The following is a 14,391-nucleotide window of genomic DNA, read 5'->3' on the forward strand; positions in this document are numbered from 1 at the left end:
TATTTTTCCACTGATCATCGGATGAAGAAACTTGTGCTCAAGCTTTCCTAAACGGAACTTTTAACTTTTCTCTCATCAATTCAAAAATAAAAATCAGTAGTCACCGTGCAAAGTTTGGTGCTAGAGAAACAAATTACCTATAATTTACAGATGATCAAAATCCAAAATGGCGACCATTCCTATGCTAATTCTATGCCGAAAACAAAATTTTCGATTTTCAATAATTTCTGTCAGTGCAGAATTTGCTTACTTCGAAAAACTGTATAATTGGCCCTTACAAGTGGTGGATCAGCCGGGATTGTAAAAGTTTGAGAGTCTGGATATGTGTCCCCGAGCCGCATTCCAACTTAAGTCAGTACTAGCCGTTTATTTTGCTTTCAAGACACTAAGGGAACCTTCTTTTTGAAAAAACTGTCTAAGGGGAGGGTCATTTTATGTGCCTATCTTTGGGGAGGGTCACTTTTAACAGAAGCTGATTTTACGGCTAAACTTTCGATTGTTCATGCGATATTTCCTCAATAGGAAATCGTCGATGAAACACATTGATTCTTTTGAATACATACACAATATTGACAAGCTTCACAAGAAGAAGATGCAGTGGTATACTATATTAAACACCATGAACAGTTAAAACTGATGAAAGACATAAGACAAAAACATATGGGACAGGTGCCAAAGTATATATCAATTTTCAAACGTCTATAATTGCACAGATATTACAAGTTTTATGTTTTGAATTGAAAAAAAAATGTTCATATTTCTCTCATAGACGACCATGTACAGTGAATCAACATTTCTGTGAAATTCCAAAATCCAATTTCTTGCACACACATCCAAGAGTAGCAACCCTAGTCTAATCAAGTACATTAATATCAATGATCAAGAGGATATAAATACACAGATTTACCTAGTTTTGTATTTAAATTATTCATAGTTTCCTCATCCAGTTGTAACCATCAAGTATAGAGAATTAACATTTGGGTAAAATTCAAAAATTCAATTTTTTGCATACTCATCCAGTTGTAACCACCCTAGTCTAATCAAAAACGTACATAAATACAAAGATTTGCCTAGTTTTGTATTAGAAAAAAATCTGTTTCCTCAAAGACTTCCATGTATAGTGAGTGAATCAACATTTCGGTGAAATTCCAAAATCGAATTTGTTGTACACACATGCACGTTTTACTTCCCACTTCAAACAAAGTACATTTACATACATTATCAAACATATATAATTGTACAGATATATCTTGTTTTCCGGGGGATGGATTGTCAATAGTTTGCCTGATAGACTACCATGTATTATGGTTAGATATTTTCGAGTGAAATACTATATCAGCCACATCTTGCCTTCTTTTAATTGCGCATAATATGATGACTCTCCTGCAAATGTATGATCCGTCAAAAATGCTTGCATGATAAATTGCAACCCTCCCGCCCAAAATGCCAGCCCCTCTGTAATTTCTGTCCCTAACTTACATAACAATTCAACTAATTGTTATGTAAATAAGCTGAAACTGATTCAATTATTCCCGGGGGAAATACTGCAGAGATTGGGTAGGGTCAAGTGTTAGAATGTTGGACAAGGGAGAGGGTCACATTTTAGACCTATACGGGAGAGTACAGGTGCACTCTGAATTTCCCCGTCCTCTGTAATTACTGAAGGCCCCCCGAATGATACAAACAGCTGACTATGGGAAACCTTTGGTCAAAGGAAGGGGTTTTCACGTGCCTTTTATCTGCCATTTTCAGATGAAATTGATACCCTGATCAAGCCTAAACATCTCGGGAATTTCTGGATTGACGGTTCATGAGGCACAGTTGTTCTTCATATTCAGTGTTTATTGATTATGGATTTGTTACCTCTCAATGTTCATTCATTCATCAGCTGCATCAACTTTCACAGCCTGTGGGGTCTTTAATGAAGTATTATTCTTCCCACCACATAAAATGCTACAAACTTTTCTAGCCTTCAAGAAAACCAAAAGCCAAATTTTTATAACCGCAATGTACATTGTTATAAGATTAATTCCAAAGAATCAAACATTGAAATAATTAAATTAAGTGAGATAGAAGAAGATAAAAAACACATTTCTATAATCACATTTTACATTTTAATACGAATAAATCGATCGATTGGTCGAATTAAAGAAGGCTGCAACCAAACGAAAACCAAATTTCCATTCAAACTTACATTTATACGATTAATTCAAAATCATTCAAACATTGAATTAATTTTCAACGCTGTCAGGTGTAATTATCAGCCAGTACCAGTACCAGTACCATACACATAAAATCTGCTGACCTGGGCTATATACTGACAATCCCGAGTTGTATTTTTTTACATAGATCCGTCTAAATAAAGTTTGGTGTGTTGAGAAAATATTTGCTTATTTATTGACGATGCCTCATTCTCACGAACCAGAGCATAATTTCCGCTCCGCTGTCCTACGAAAAAATCAGGGGTAGCGCTAAGGTGTTGCCGTAAAGAGGCGCGTGGTTTACGACAAAGCGATGCCTGTGTCAGTTAAAAAAATTGTAAATACTTGACAGCAAGTGATACGTCCTAGACAGCGGGCTGTGTGCGCGCGTGGATATGTGTGGTAGTGTTGTTTCGACTGTGTCTGACCACCGACTTGACAATGTTTTGCAGATTTGATTCTCTGTAATTAACAGACAATACCACCTACCCTGATAGTGTTGACAACACCTCGATTTAGACAATATTCCTAGTTCGTCTTTAATATCACTGTCTTATAACATTTTTCTATGCGCCTAATCGCAATTTACAATTTTACATTTGATTCCTTATTAATCGATTGAGTTAAGAGAGATTAGCCACGGTCACCTTAATCGCTACTCCTTTTCACAATGATTTGCGGAGGACACTCTATTTACGGATCTTACATTAGACGTAGCTTGGACGTAGCCAAGGCCGAAGGTCGTTGTAAAGGAGCCTTCATGAGGTCATGTGGCGGTCACGAAGTATGTACTCGAAGGTTGTATTCTGGTCACATGCACACAGCCTTTTAGTTCTATTATTTGTGACTCCATCTTTTCAACCACAATGTTGCAACTCTTGAACAACGTTTTCGGAGATTTTGTAACGTTTCTTCTTCTACTATTATCAATAATGGTCTTACTGTCAGCATGGAGCCTCTATCGACCACCAGGAATGCCGCCAGGACCTAGAGGTTTTCCAGTCGTAGGCAGTTTGTTCTGTAAGTCCACCTTTATGGTGAATGTGGTCAACAATCTTGTGCTCTCTGATTGACTATTTCAAATCTTTCTTTGCCCAATGAAGGGAAGCTACTTTGTACCCGTACTGAACGACGAACATTTTGAACGTCCGTGTTTCATGAAGTCGGCACAGGTCTTCCAGTCGTAATTTTGTTCGATGACGAGACTGTTATAACGCGATTCACCAGGGGCATTGTGGAGTACTGCGCCGTAACTTTTGACCCGTTCCCCTACCGTGCCTCGGTGCATCCGGATGTTGTCATTTTCAGCATTAAAATAAAAATCTCTCATAGCGCCATATATGGGTAATACGTCAGGTCCATACTTGTCGATAACCAGCCTGGCCTGCAAATGAATTTTGGTCGGCCGGTCGGGTTCTCAACGTTGTCGAAGCACATACATGACGTTTATAGTACAAAATGGCCTTAGGAGGTCAGGCAGTGACCTAGTTGTCATTCTGTCAATGCATGAGCCACATTGCGCGTATTTTATGATCCAAAATTTTAACTATGTGTCAACATTCGTGAGGCATAAATGAAATTTTACCCGTTCAGGTTGATGTTCATCCCATTGTGCATCAGTTAACCTTCAGAGCATGGCACACAAAACTCATGTGTGATTGTCTGATAGATAGGTCTGAATGAGGAGCTCCTAGCCTCTAGTAAATAATCATGACAATGAAATAATGTAAAATGTATGTAATATATATATATATATATAATATATATATATTATATATATATATATATATATATATATATATATATATATATATATATATTAATTACGAAGTGTTATTTTGTTGATAAGAATAAGAGTCGTCTTCTGGTATATATATATATATATATATATATATATATATATATATATATATATATATATATATATATATATTATATTATATATATATTATATATATATATATATATATATATATATATATATATATTACGAAATGTTATTTTGTTGATAAGAATAAGAGTCGTCTTCTGGTACGTAACGATGGCAGCGAAGACTGTATATGAAGCTGATCGAGTTAGCCACAAGTTGTTAGTGTATACAGACGTATTGCAACCTAATGCTTTTGCTCTTGGATACAGCATAACTTTTTTGCATTTAGTTGATTTTGTTTTATCCAAAGGATTTAATTGCAGTATGAACGCGACCCTCAAAGTGAACCGAAAGAAAACAGTATGAATTAAAGTATAATCAGTGTATACAATTTTGCAAGTCAGTATTTTTGAGTCATTACGCCAGTTTTACGTTCTAAGGGTCTGCTTGTTTGCTTGTTCGTCTGCCCATCTGTTTTTCTGCCGATCTGTCTAGCTGGCTGATCGGGCTTTTTTATATTGTAGATTAGGACACATACAAGGAATTCACCAAGATGATGATTTTTGGACCAACAGTCATTTTACAAGATTGTAGACTGACCTCAATACAAAGATATAATAAAGGAAAATCTAAATGCGCTTTAAATATCACCATACAGTTATTAGAGATTTTCAATATACGTACCAAATAGTGACGAGACTTCTATTCTTGTTATTCCGTATACAGCGTTGACTGGGAACATGCACTTAGACTTCATCGAGCTTGGAAAGAAATACGGTGGCATTTTTACCATCAAGTTAGGCAGCAACTTGGCAGTCGTTCTTAACGACTACGAGCTGATCAAGGAAGCACTGGTGAAAAAACCGACAGATTTTGCTGGTAGACCACAAACATTGAGCGGTATGGTTTATTTAACGTAACGTTAACAATATTATCGCGTGCTATAGTACCAGAGCTAACTGGTTAATTCAGAGAGTCGACAACTACAGGAATTTTCACATCACCGAAAAGTAAAGGAATTCCGCTTTCAATGTTTATTAGAAACATAAATTTTTACTATAACCCAAACGGGATTCGAACCCCCACACACTCACGGCAACATCGCCTAGCTGCTAGGCCTCACACAAAACCAGTCGAAAAGTTCGTGTTATTTTAGAAATTTAAACGGCATGGATAGTTTTCTGGTATGGCGACAGCAAGACCCATGCAAGCCTGGTGACCTCAAAACATATTAATTGGAAAGACGAAAAATGCTAATGCCTTTTTTTCAAGGGATAAAGATGATACAACTCTTGTAACACATTGCCATTCCAATATAAATAAAATAAACAATGAATAAATTGAATATCAAATCATGTTCTGTATGCATGAAGTACCTTTTCGTTTGTTGTATTGGATACGTTCCTTTCTTTGTTTCCCAGGTGAAATCATCACGGAAGGTTACAAAGACATCGCGCAGAGTGATTACAACCCAACTTGGAAGCTGCACAGAAAAATTGCCCACCAGGCTATAAGGTATGTTTGTGGTAGCGAAAAGGGTACGAAATATATTACGTTCGGCTGCAAGCGGTAAATATGAGCCAATTTGGTTGACATGAGTACAAAGTGATGAATAAAATATTGATTATGTCATTTTCACTTCACTATAGGAATCCAGCTCCATAAATGACTGCAACATCGAAATTACAACAAGATGACTTGCACGACTTTAATGCATCATTGAGGTGTAAGACTCTAATAGCCCCTAGACAGCTACACGTCTGGCCGTGCAAGTGCCCTAAACAGTTAGGTGGGGATAGTTGCAGTTCTGCCCCGTGACAGCCTTTCCTCGGTGAGCCTCGCTTTTTAAAGAAGACCGTTGAGGTCCTGTCACCGTGTGGTAGAAGAAAGAGCTGAGTCGCGAACGATGGGCTACGAGACTCGACGAGTCGGCAGTTGTATGAAGACTTTAGAGGGCAGCCGGTTTGGTGCTGTTTGAGCCGGTTGGCAGCAGACTTCTATTAGTTTTGCAGAATATATTTTCACTGTTTATAGAGCGCCAAATTTGCAACCTCTAGTTTTGACGACCATTGGTGAACGACACCTCCTCCTGGGAAACTCGGATTTTTTTGCCCCTAGAACCAGCAAAGTAGGATATCTCGTCCTGCATATAACTTCGTATTAGAGAACGGTTGGCCGAAGATACCCTAGCCTATATATCGTTGAAACTTTGTTGTAGAGAAAGGTCGGCCAAAGATGCCTTGGCCTACATATAGTCGAAGCTTCGTACGAGAGAAATGTTGGCCACAGATATCTCGGCCTACTCTCCCACCCTTCAGCAAGTATGCCTGGAACACATGGCTGCCTTCATTGCGATGGGCATGCGGAGCAAAAAAGGCGATCGCCCTCCACTTCCTCCTGCAGAATGCATTAGATAGCAATCTGGGGCAGAACATCGCCAAGGTCGACTACCTTCCCGGCAATAGCGGACGTACCCATCTAAACCCCTAAAGGGGCTCCCTATTTTTCGACGATATGTCTGCCTTTGGCTACCTGTGCCATGAGGATTGTGTGTTGCACTACGGCAGGCTCCTATGCATGACTGGGGAAGGCAGATCGGCGCCACGCAGTGTTGCACAGCTGGCCACTGCCGTGTGAGACGCCTAGGGCTATCCAGCGATGACAGGCTCCATGGTAACAAGCCAATATCCCTAATCCACACCCTTGCCCTGCTGAAGAAGAACGCCCCCAAGTCAACAATCCGCGCAACAATCTGCAATATCGCCACAAAGGCCCTTCAGACTCGGCTTCACGGTGGCACTGCCAGGCCTAGAGGGCCTGCTCGCTAGTATCTGCTTCGATCCAGGAGATTGTTGTCCGGATTGTGGACTCGGGGCGTTCTTCTTCCACTGGGTAAGGGTGTGGATGAGGGATTTTACCACAGAGCATGCCATCGGTGGATCCCCCTGCTATGCCTCTTGCGTCCAATGATCAGCTGTGCAACAATGCGCAGCGTGGATCCGCCTTCCCAAGTCGTGCGTTGGAGGCGACCCCAGTTGAACACACAATCTTCATGGCACAGGTAGCCAATTAAGGTAGTATGCACCTCGAAAGTGAAAGACTTAAACTTTTGCTCTAACTTTCCACAAGGAATCTTTCAATCATTCTCTTTCAAAATCAAGAATAAAAATAGGGGGTCACCGTGCAAATTTTGGTACTAGAGAAGCATTACCCTAGATTTACCGATATTAGAAATTCAAAATGGCCGCCGTGCCTATGTTAACTCTATGAAGAAAAATAACAATTTTTGAATTTCGAAAACTAAAAGTTTTCTTTCACCAAGAGCTTTAAAATGAACCCCAATATGTGGTATATAAGAAGAGAATTGTAAAAGTTTGAGAGGCCGAATGTCTGTCCCCGAGGTGCGTTCTACCTTAAGGCATACATATCATCGACAAATGGGGAGCCTCTTGAGGGGATGCAGATGGGTAAGTTCACAATGGCCGGAAAGGTAGTTGACCTTGGCGATGTCCGGCACCAGATTGCTATCGTACGCATTCTCCAGGAGGTAGAGGGCGACCGCTTTTTAACTCCGCATGCCCATCACAGTGAAGGTAGCAATGTGTTCCATGCTTGCCCAAGGGTTGGAGAATAGGCCAAGATATCTATGGCCAACCTTTCTCTCGTACGAAGCTTCAACCATAGGTAGGCGATGATATCCCATTTCGCAGTTTATAGGAGCAAAACAATAAATCCTAGTTTCCTAGGAGCAGGTGTCCTACGGCAGTATTTTCGAAACTAGGGGTACCGTTGTCCTAAAACTGTGATGCTCTAGTAAACACCCAAATGGTCTTGATAGGCTTAATATTGTATTGTTATTAATATAATATTATATTATCAACTAACCCCGAAAAACCGTCAAAATTTACGAAAATTTCCCGTGCGAACGACAACGGGGCCCCAGAACCTGTCAGTGAGTAGTGCGCGCTGCAAAAATTTTGCAAATCCGGAGATTTATTTGAAAAAAAGCGTCTAATCTTGGCCCACAAATGTCCCATTTTATTTTGTGGGTGATTATGAGTTTTGTACAAATCACAATTTTCGTTTTAGCCGTAAAGTTACTATGTTTACGATATTATTCATATTCACGGGCATGAAAGCAAACCATTATTGTATATTTGTGGGCAGTCACGTCGTTCAGCTCGACCAATTAAAACGCAATGGACAGGGCATGGTAATATAATGTGGTTTTCAGTATTTTATGTCACTGACTACTGCTTTCCCACTGTATTACTGGAGAACATGTGCACGTCAATCAGTATTACAAATCAAGTGTTGATCGATTATATATCAAGCACTCGAGAATATATTTCGGTTCAGCTAAATAATTCATTGATTGGTCATTTCTACATTGCATTGTATATGCTTATGAAAATTTGTGAGCATGCGTTGTCTGTTTTCCTTTTAGAGCATATGCAAGCGGTGAAAAACTGGAATGCTTGGTCCATGAGCAAGCGTTCCCTCCCCTTCAAGAGGCACTGGAGGATAGTGACGGCAAACCAGTACAAATGAAACCACTGTTTCTGCTCACTATGAACAACATTTTAGGCAAATTGTGTTTTGGACAAAGGTAGGATTGAAGAATAAAAATTGTTTTATAGTAGTCGACGTTATTCTTCTCCTTGTTTCATTTACACAACATATTCAAGAACTGTAAAAATAGTGTAGGATGAAGTCGAAATTATCTTGACAGGAAATGGAACGATTGCAAGGAAGTGGGGAGAAATTTGGGAATGCATATCACATCAAAGTTGCAAACACTTCTGAACTAGGGCTGCAGCTTATCAGTACTTATTTAACGCACAAGGTTTTTTACAATTCCAGCCTCACTTTGGAAGATCCAGAATTCAAGGCCATAGTGCAGATCTTCGAAAAATATAGTGAAACCGTTGGGAACGGTCTCATCGCCGATGTGTTGCCATTCATGAAATACATTCCAATGAAAGCAACGCGTGACTTGATGAGGAGTAGCGAACAGGCGTTGGCCTCTTGGAGGTCTAAATTCATGGAACACAAAGAAAAATATGATGAAGGTATTGTATCATTAACATGCATTTCATTCTCCGAAGAGACTTTAAAATTTTTTTATGATATCGATTCCCTTTTCAAGGAAGTGCGCGTCTTGAAATTGAAAGACTTAAAACTTGTGCTCGAATTTTCTCAGCGAAACTTCCAACCATTATTTTAACAAAACAAGAATACACATCAGGGCGCCACTGCTACAATTTGTTTCAAGAGAAAACAAATCCAACAATTACCATATACGGAAAATTTATAATAGCAGCCATTCCTTTCTTAACTCTATGGTAACACATTTAATTTTTGTTTTTCACAAAACCAAGACAATAGAAATTTTACTTACTCCAAGAGCTTCAAATGAACTCTCACAATGGGTAGAACAGAAAAGTAAAAATATGATCTCAGAATACGAATACCTGTGCCAGAGGCGTGTTCTACCTTCAAAACCAAGTACATGTAAGGCCCATGGCATAAACGACATTTGACCTTTGTCCTTATAATGATACCTACAAGTAATCCTACTACGACTCATGGATTTAAATAAGACGGGTCCACATAATGAGAGGGATATACCAGCCTTATCTACACGTTTTCTCTTCTGTTGATCTGGAAACACTTCAAAGAAGCTTGTTTCACATAATGAGAACCTCCGAGAATACAAATCTACATGTATCTGATATTGAGGAATAATAAGCCATATTAACTGTATGTGATCTATTCGTCTGCAAGGCATGTACATTTTATGCTGATAATTCTATTTCAGACAACATTAAGGACTTGACTGACTACCTGATCCACGAGCAGAAGAAAGCCATCGAGGAAGGGGTCGGTGACATCGAAAAGCTGACTGATACACACCTGGTACAAACCATAGCTGATGTGTATGAAGTTATGCTGATACTTCTCATGAAGTTTGACAGACACATAAATACGCGACGCACTGTCATGCGAGCTGTAAAACTTTTGCAAATCCGGAGATGTTTTTTTGGAAAAGTATGTAAACTTGGCCCACAAGTGCTTTATTTCATTTTTTGATTGATTATGATCTTTGTGAAAATCACAATTTACGTTTAAGCTGTAATGTTACGATACTTTGAGTTATGAATATTATTATTATTATTGTTCACGGCATGTAAACAAGCCATTACTGTGCATTTGTGATCATTCACATGGTTCACCTCTAACAATTAAAATGCAACAGACAGGGCATGGTAATATATAATGTGTATTATCAATTGCACACTCGAAGCCGGTATCGACACCACCATGGAAACCATGAACTGGTCAGTTGTCTACATGGTAAGGTATCCCGATGTGCAGACCAAAGTTGCCATGGAGATCGACGACGTTGTTGGCCGTGATCGTTTACCTTTACTGTCTGACCGTTCCAAGTTGCCGTACTGTGACGCTGTTATACACGAGCTGATGAGAATACGCACAGTGGGTCCATTGGCAGTGCCCCACAAAGCTTTGGTGGATTCAACAATAGGTGTGTTGTCACGGTGGGGTTTTTTCATGTGTGCCTTTCTAATTTTCAACCGATTAGCTCAAAGTTAATCAACACTCTGTCAATTCAACATTCATTCATTCAACACATCATGATCAAGTTGCAGTGTGTAATATACATATATATATGTAATATACACACACACACACACACACACACACACACACACACACACACACACACACACACACACACACACATATATATATATATATATATATATATATATATATATATATATATATATATATATATATATATATATATATATATATATATATATATATATATATATATATATACCCGTGGCCATTTTAGTGTTGATCAAGGCTGCTTGACACAAACAGAAATTCTGCTTCTTTGAGGCAAAACAGGCCCTGCCAAAGGTTGTAAATGAGAGCTAACGATTGGCACCCAGTGTTAAAAATTGAGACAGACGATACCACTTCAATTCATGAAAGCCTCTACTCGATAATTATTTTATTGAGGCAACACACTGTAATGAGCTCACTGCTATAGTATCAAGTAAAATTGTGTGTCCCATGCAGACACTGTGTCTGGGGAAATTGAAATAAATAAAACTTGTACATTGACCAGTGCATGGTAATGTTACATTGTATCTCAATCTCATTTACAAGTGGCCACGGGTGTATATTAAACACCTATTGCCTGGTCATGAGGGCTAGAGCGCCCGTCTATTACCCCGAGGGGCCATGTGTTACCAGAAACACATCGCTATTCCCCGAGGCCGTAGGCCGAGGGGTATAGCAATGTGTTTCTGGTAACACACGGCCATGAGGGGTAATAGACTGGCGCTATAGCCCGAATAAAGACCAGGCTATAGGTGTTTTAAAACACACCACATGCTCATGTTGTATTGTTATATAGATTTTAATGGTTTTGATATTTTGCACAGCATTAATCGATTGTGACAAGTTTGCTCGGCGATGTTTCCACAGCGATTTCAGTTGTACACTGTACCACTTTCTTTCAAAAATTATTCTAAGCATACCTAGCGACATCCTTAGTTGCACTTTAATCTTTTCCGTCGACGAGCTGTTCAAGTTCCTACGCTGTTGGGATGTTGGAATATGTTGGAAAATCTGTTTTAGAGAATGTGTCGTTACCTATCCCGGACGCACATCACGTTCTAGTCACCCGCCATTGTTGCAAAGCTGCAGACGACACTACGGTCACGTGACCGGTCAGTTTTCCAAATTTGGTCAGAACTATTTCCCTAGGGAAATAGCTTTTCAAAAAATACCCTCTGACGTCACTTTTGTCGATCCGGTGGGGACTAGACGTATCTTTTTTCTCGTCACGTGACGTATTCTGGCAAATCGCGACACAGAATGAACATGTTGCATGTTATAAATATATATATATATATATATATATATATATATATATATATATATATATATATATATATATATATATATATATACTCTAACATGAACAAGCGATGTAATCTTTGTACATCAGAAAAGCTGCACATTATCAATGCTGACAAATCTACACTGTTAAACAAACGCTCTGAGTCGTCGCCACCAAAACAAATATTATTTATCGAATTTTAACACTACCTACGAATAGAATGGTTCGTCCCAATCATATATGTAAGAGTGTCGAGATAGTAATCCTTTCACTCTATCTGAGGATTGCAAGATGCATGAAACTTAAGTAATAGATTTCATTACTTTGTACTTGAAGTAATCTGTTTATATATATATATATATATATATATATATATATATATATATATATATATATATATATATATATATATATATATATATATGCGTGTGTGTGTGGGCGGGTTGGATGTGTGTTTGTATGTGTGTATATGTCTGAAAAAAGTATTGCCTGGCGTACTACGGTCAGCCGTAATACCATGAGCCAGCCTTATTTTTGTCAACAGATATAGCTTGTACAAAGGTGTTATGGCTGAAAAAAGGAAACCTCTCCCTACTTCAATTTTTAAATAGCAAATGTTTCGAAACAGCTCTACTCCAAAAAATCTTGATAAACTGAGTCTGTCTTGCTTTCCAATTTCACTTTTCCTTTCAACAGGTGGTTACAAAATACCTAAGGATACGTGGGTGTTCATAAACCTATGGGCTGTACATATGGACGAGAAAGCGTGGGAAAGCCCAAACCAGTTTAGACCAGGTACACGTTAGAGACGGGTAACAAATCTGACTTGTTTATTTTCAGAAGTCTACATCATCTTTCCCGGAAGTAGATTTGACTTTGACTGCCATCGAAAAATTCGAGTTTTATGAAATATTTTGTCATGAGATAAATATGGTTACTTCCAGATGATACATACGTTATACAGATGAAGATGCAAACGTTATTTCCTGAGTTATACAGTTCTCCTGAGCATAGAGTGTAATATAGTCTCCAACGTCTTTTCTTTCAGAGAGGTTTCTTGAAGAGGATGGTTCACTGAAACCCAAAGCAGACAACTTTATGCCCTTCTCTGCTGGACGTCGTGTCTGCCTCGGCGAGTCTTTGGCAAAACCTGAACTTTTCCTTCTTTTTACAGCCGTATATCAAAGATTTACATTCGCACTGGTTCCTGGAAAAGATTTACCAAGTTTAGAAGGCAACGTCAGTGCGTTTGTCCTACGAGCAAATAAGTTTGAAGTTGTGGTGAAAAGACGGTACTGAATATCATATTATTTGGGGTCGTTAACACGTCCATATCGTAGTCTCATTTAACATTTTGGACAGCTACAAAAATAGTTGCCCATCGAAAATATTTTAGATGCAGTTTGTGCGATAAACAGTTTTTAGTACTCATGTATCTAGCTTTGAACATTTGTAGCCAACATTTTATTTTTCAGAGATATTTCACTATTTTGAAGCACAGAACATTAGTTGTTTACAACGTTAGGCAGTCAACACATAATGTACCTACTGATGATAAATCACAATGTATGGCACATACTCCGACTCGTATATCAAATTTTCAGCGTAACCGTTATTTGAGGTCAACGCATCGAGTTGGATGAGTATTTTAAATTTCTTCCACAAAATGCCTTGATACTTTTTGTGTGAAAAGGAGTTCAGTCTCTAGTTACAATGACACAGTTAAAAGCGCTTTCATCGCTTGAGTTAGGGTCGTCTGATTTGTTACATCTCATTGTCAGTTCATTCATCAGCTTTCACAGCTTGCGGGGTCTTTAATGAAGTATATTATTCTTCCCACCACGTAAAATGCTATGATCTTTTCTATACTGCAAGAAAACCAAACGCCTAATTTCTATAATCACAATGTACATTGTAATAAGATTGATTACAAAATAATCAAACATTGAAATAATTAAATTAATTGAGACAGAAAAAGATCAAATAGCACGTCTCTATTTCATATTTTACATTTTAATACGAATATTTTAAATAAGGCTGCAGCCAAACGAAAACCAAATTTCCATTAAAACTTACATTTATACGATTAATTCAAAATAATTCAAACATTCAATTAATTTACAACACTGTCAGGTGCAATTATCAGCCAGTACCCGTACCATACACATCAAATCTTCTGACCTGGGCTACATACTGACAATCCCGAGTTGTATTTTTTACATAGATCCGTCTCAATAAAGTTTGGTGTGTTGAGAAAGTATTTGCTTATTTATTGACGATGCCTCATTCTCACGAACCAGAGCATAATTTCCGCTCCGCTGACCTACGAAAAAATCAGGGGTAGCGCTAAGCTGTTGCCGTAAAAAGGCGTGGTTTAC

General features: G+C 38.5%; 1 protein-coding gene across 1 annotated transcript; it reads left to right on the forward strand.

Moving 5' to 3' along the window:
• Positions 1–2,944: 2,944 nt before the first annotated feature.
• Positions 2,945–14,273, forward strand: LOC139143417 (steroid 17-alpha-hydroxylase/17,20 lyase-like). Its single transcript, XM_070713722.1, has 9 exons — positions 2,945–3,221; positions 4,798–4,971; positions 5,493–5,586; positions 8,519–8,680; positions 8,935–9,143; positions 9,893–10,012; positions 10,373–10,618; positions 12,710–12,808; positions 13,062–14,273. The coding sequence occupies exons 1-9, from the start codon at positions 3,068–3,070 to the stop codon at positions 13,310–13,312; spliced, it is 1,509 nt and encodes a 502-aa protein (XP_070569823.1). The 5' UTR covers positions 2,945–3,067; the 3' UTR covers positions 13,313–14,273.
• Positions 14,274–14,391: the final 118 nt, after the last annotated feature.

Source organism: Ptychodera flava, chromosome 11 (genome assembly GCF_041260155.1).
Source record: "Ptychodera flava strain L36383 chromosome 11, AS_Pfla_20210202, whole genome shotgun sequence".
NCBI classification, from domain to species: domain Eukaryota; kingdom Metazoa; phylum Hemichordata; class Enteropneusta; family Ptychoderidae; genus Ptychodera; species Ptychodera flava.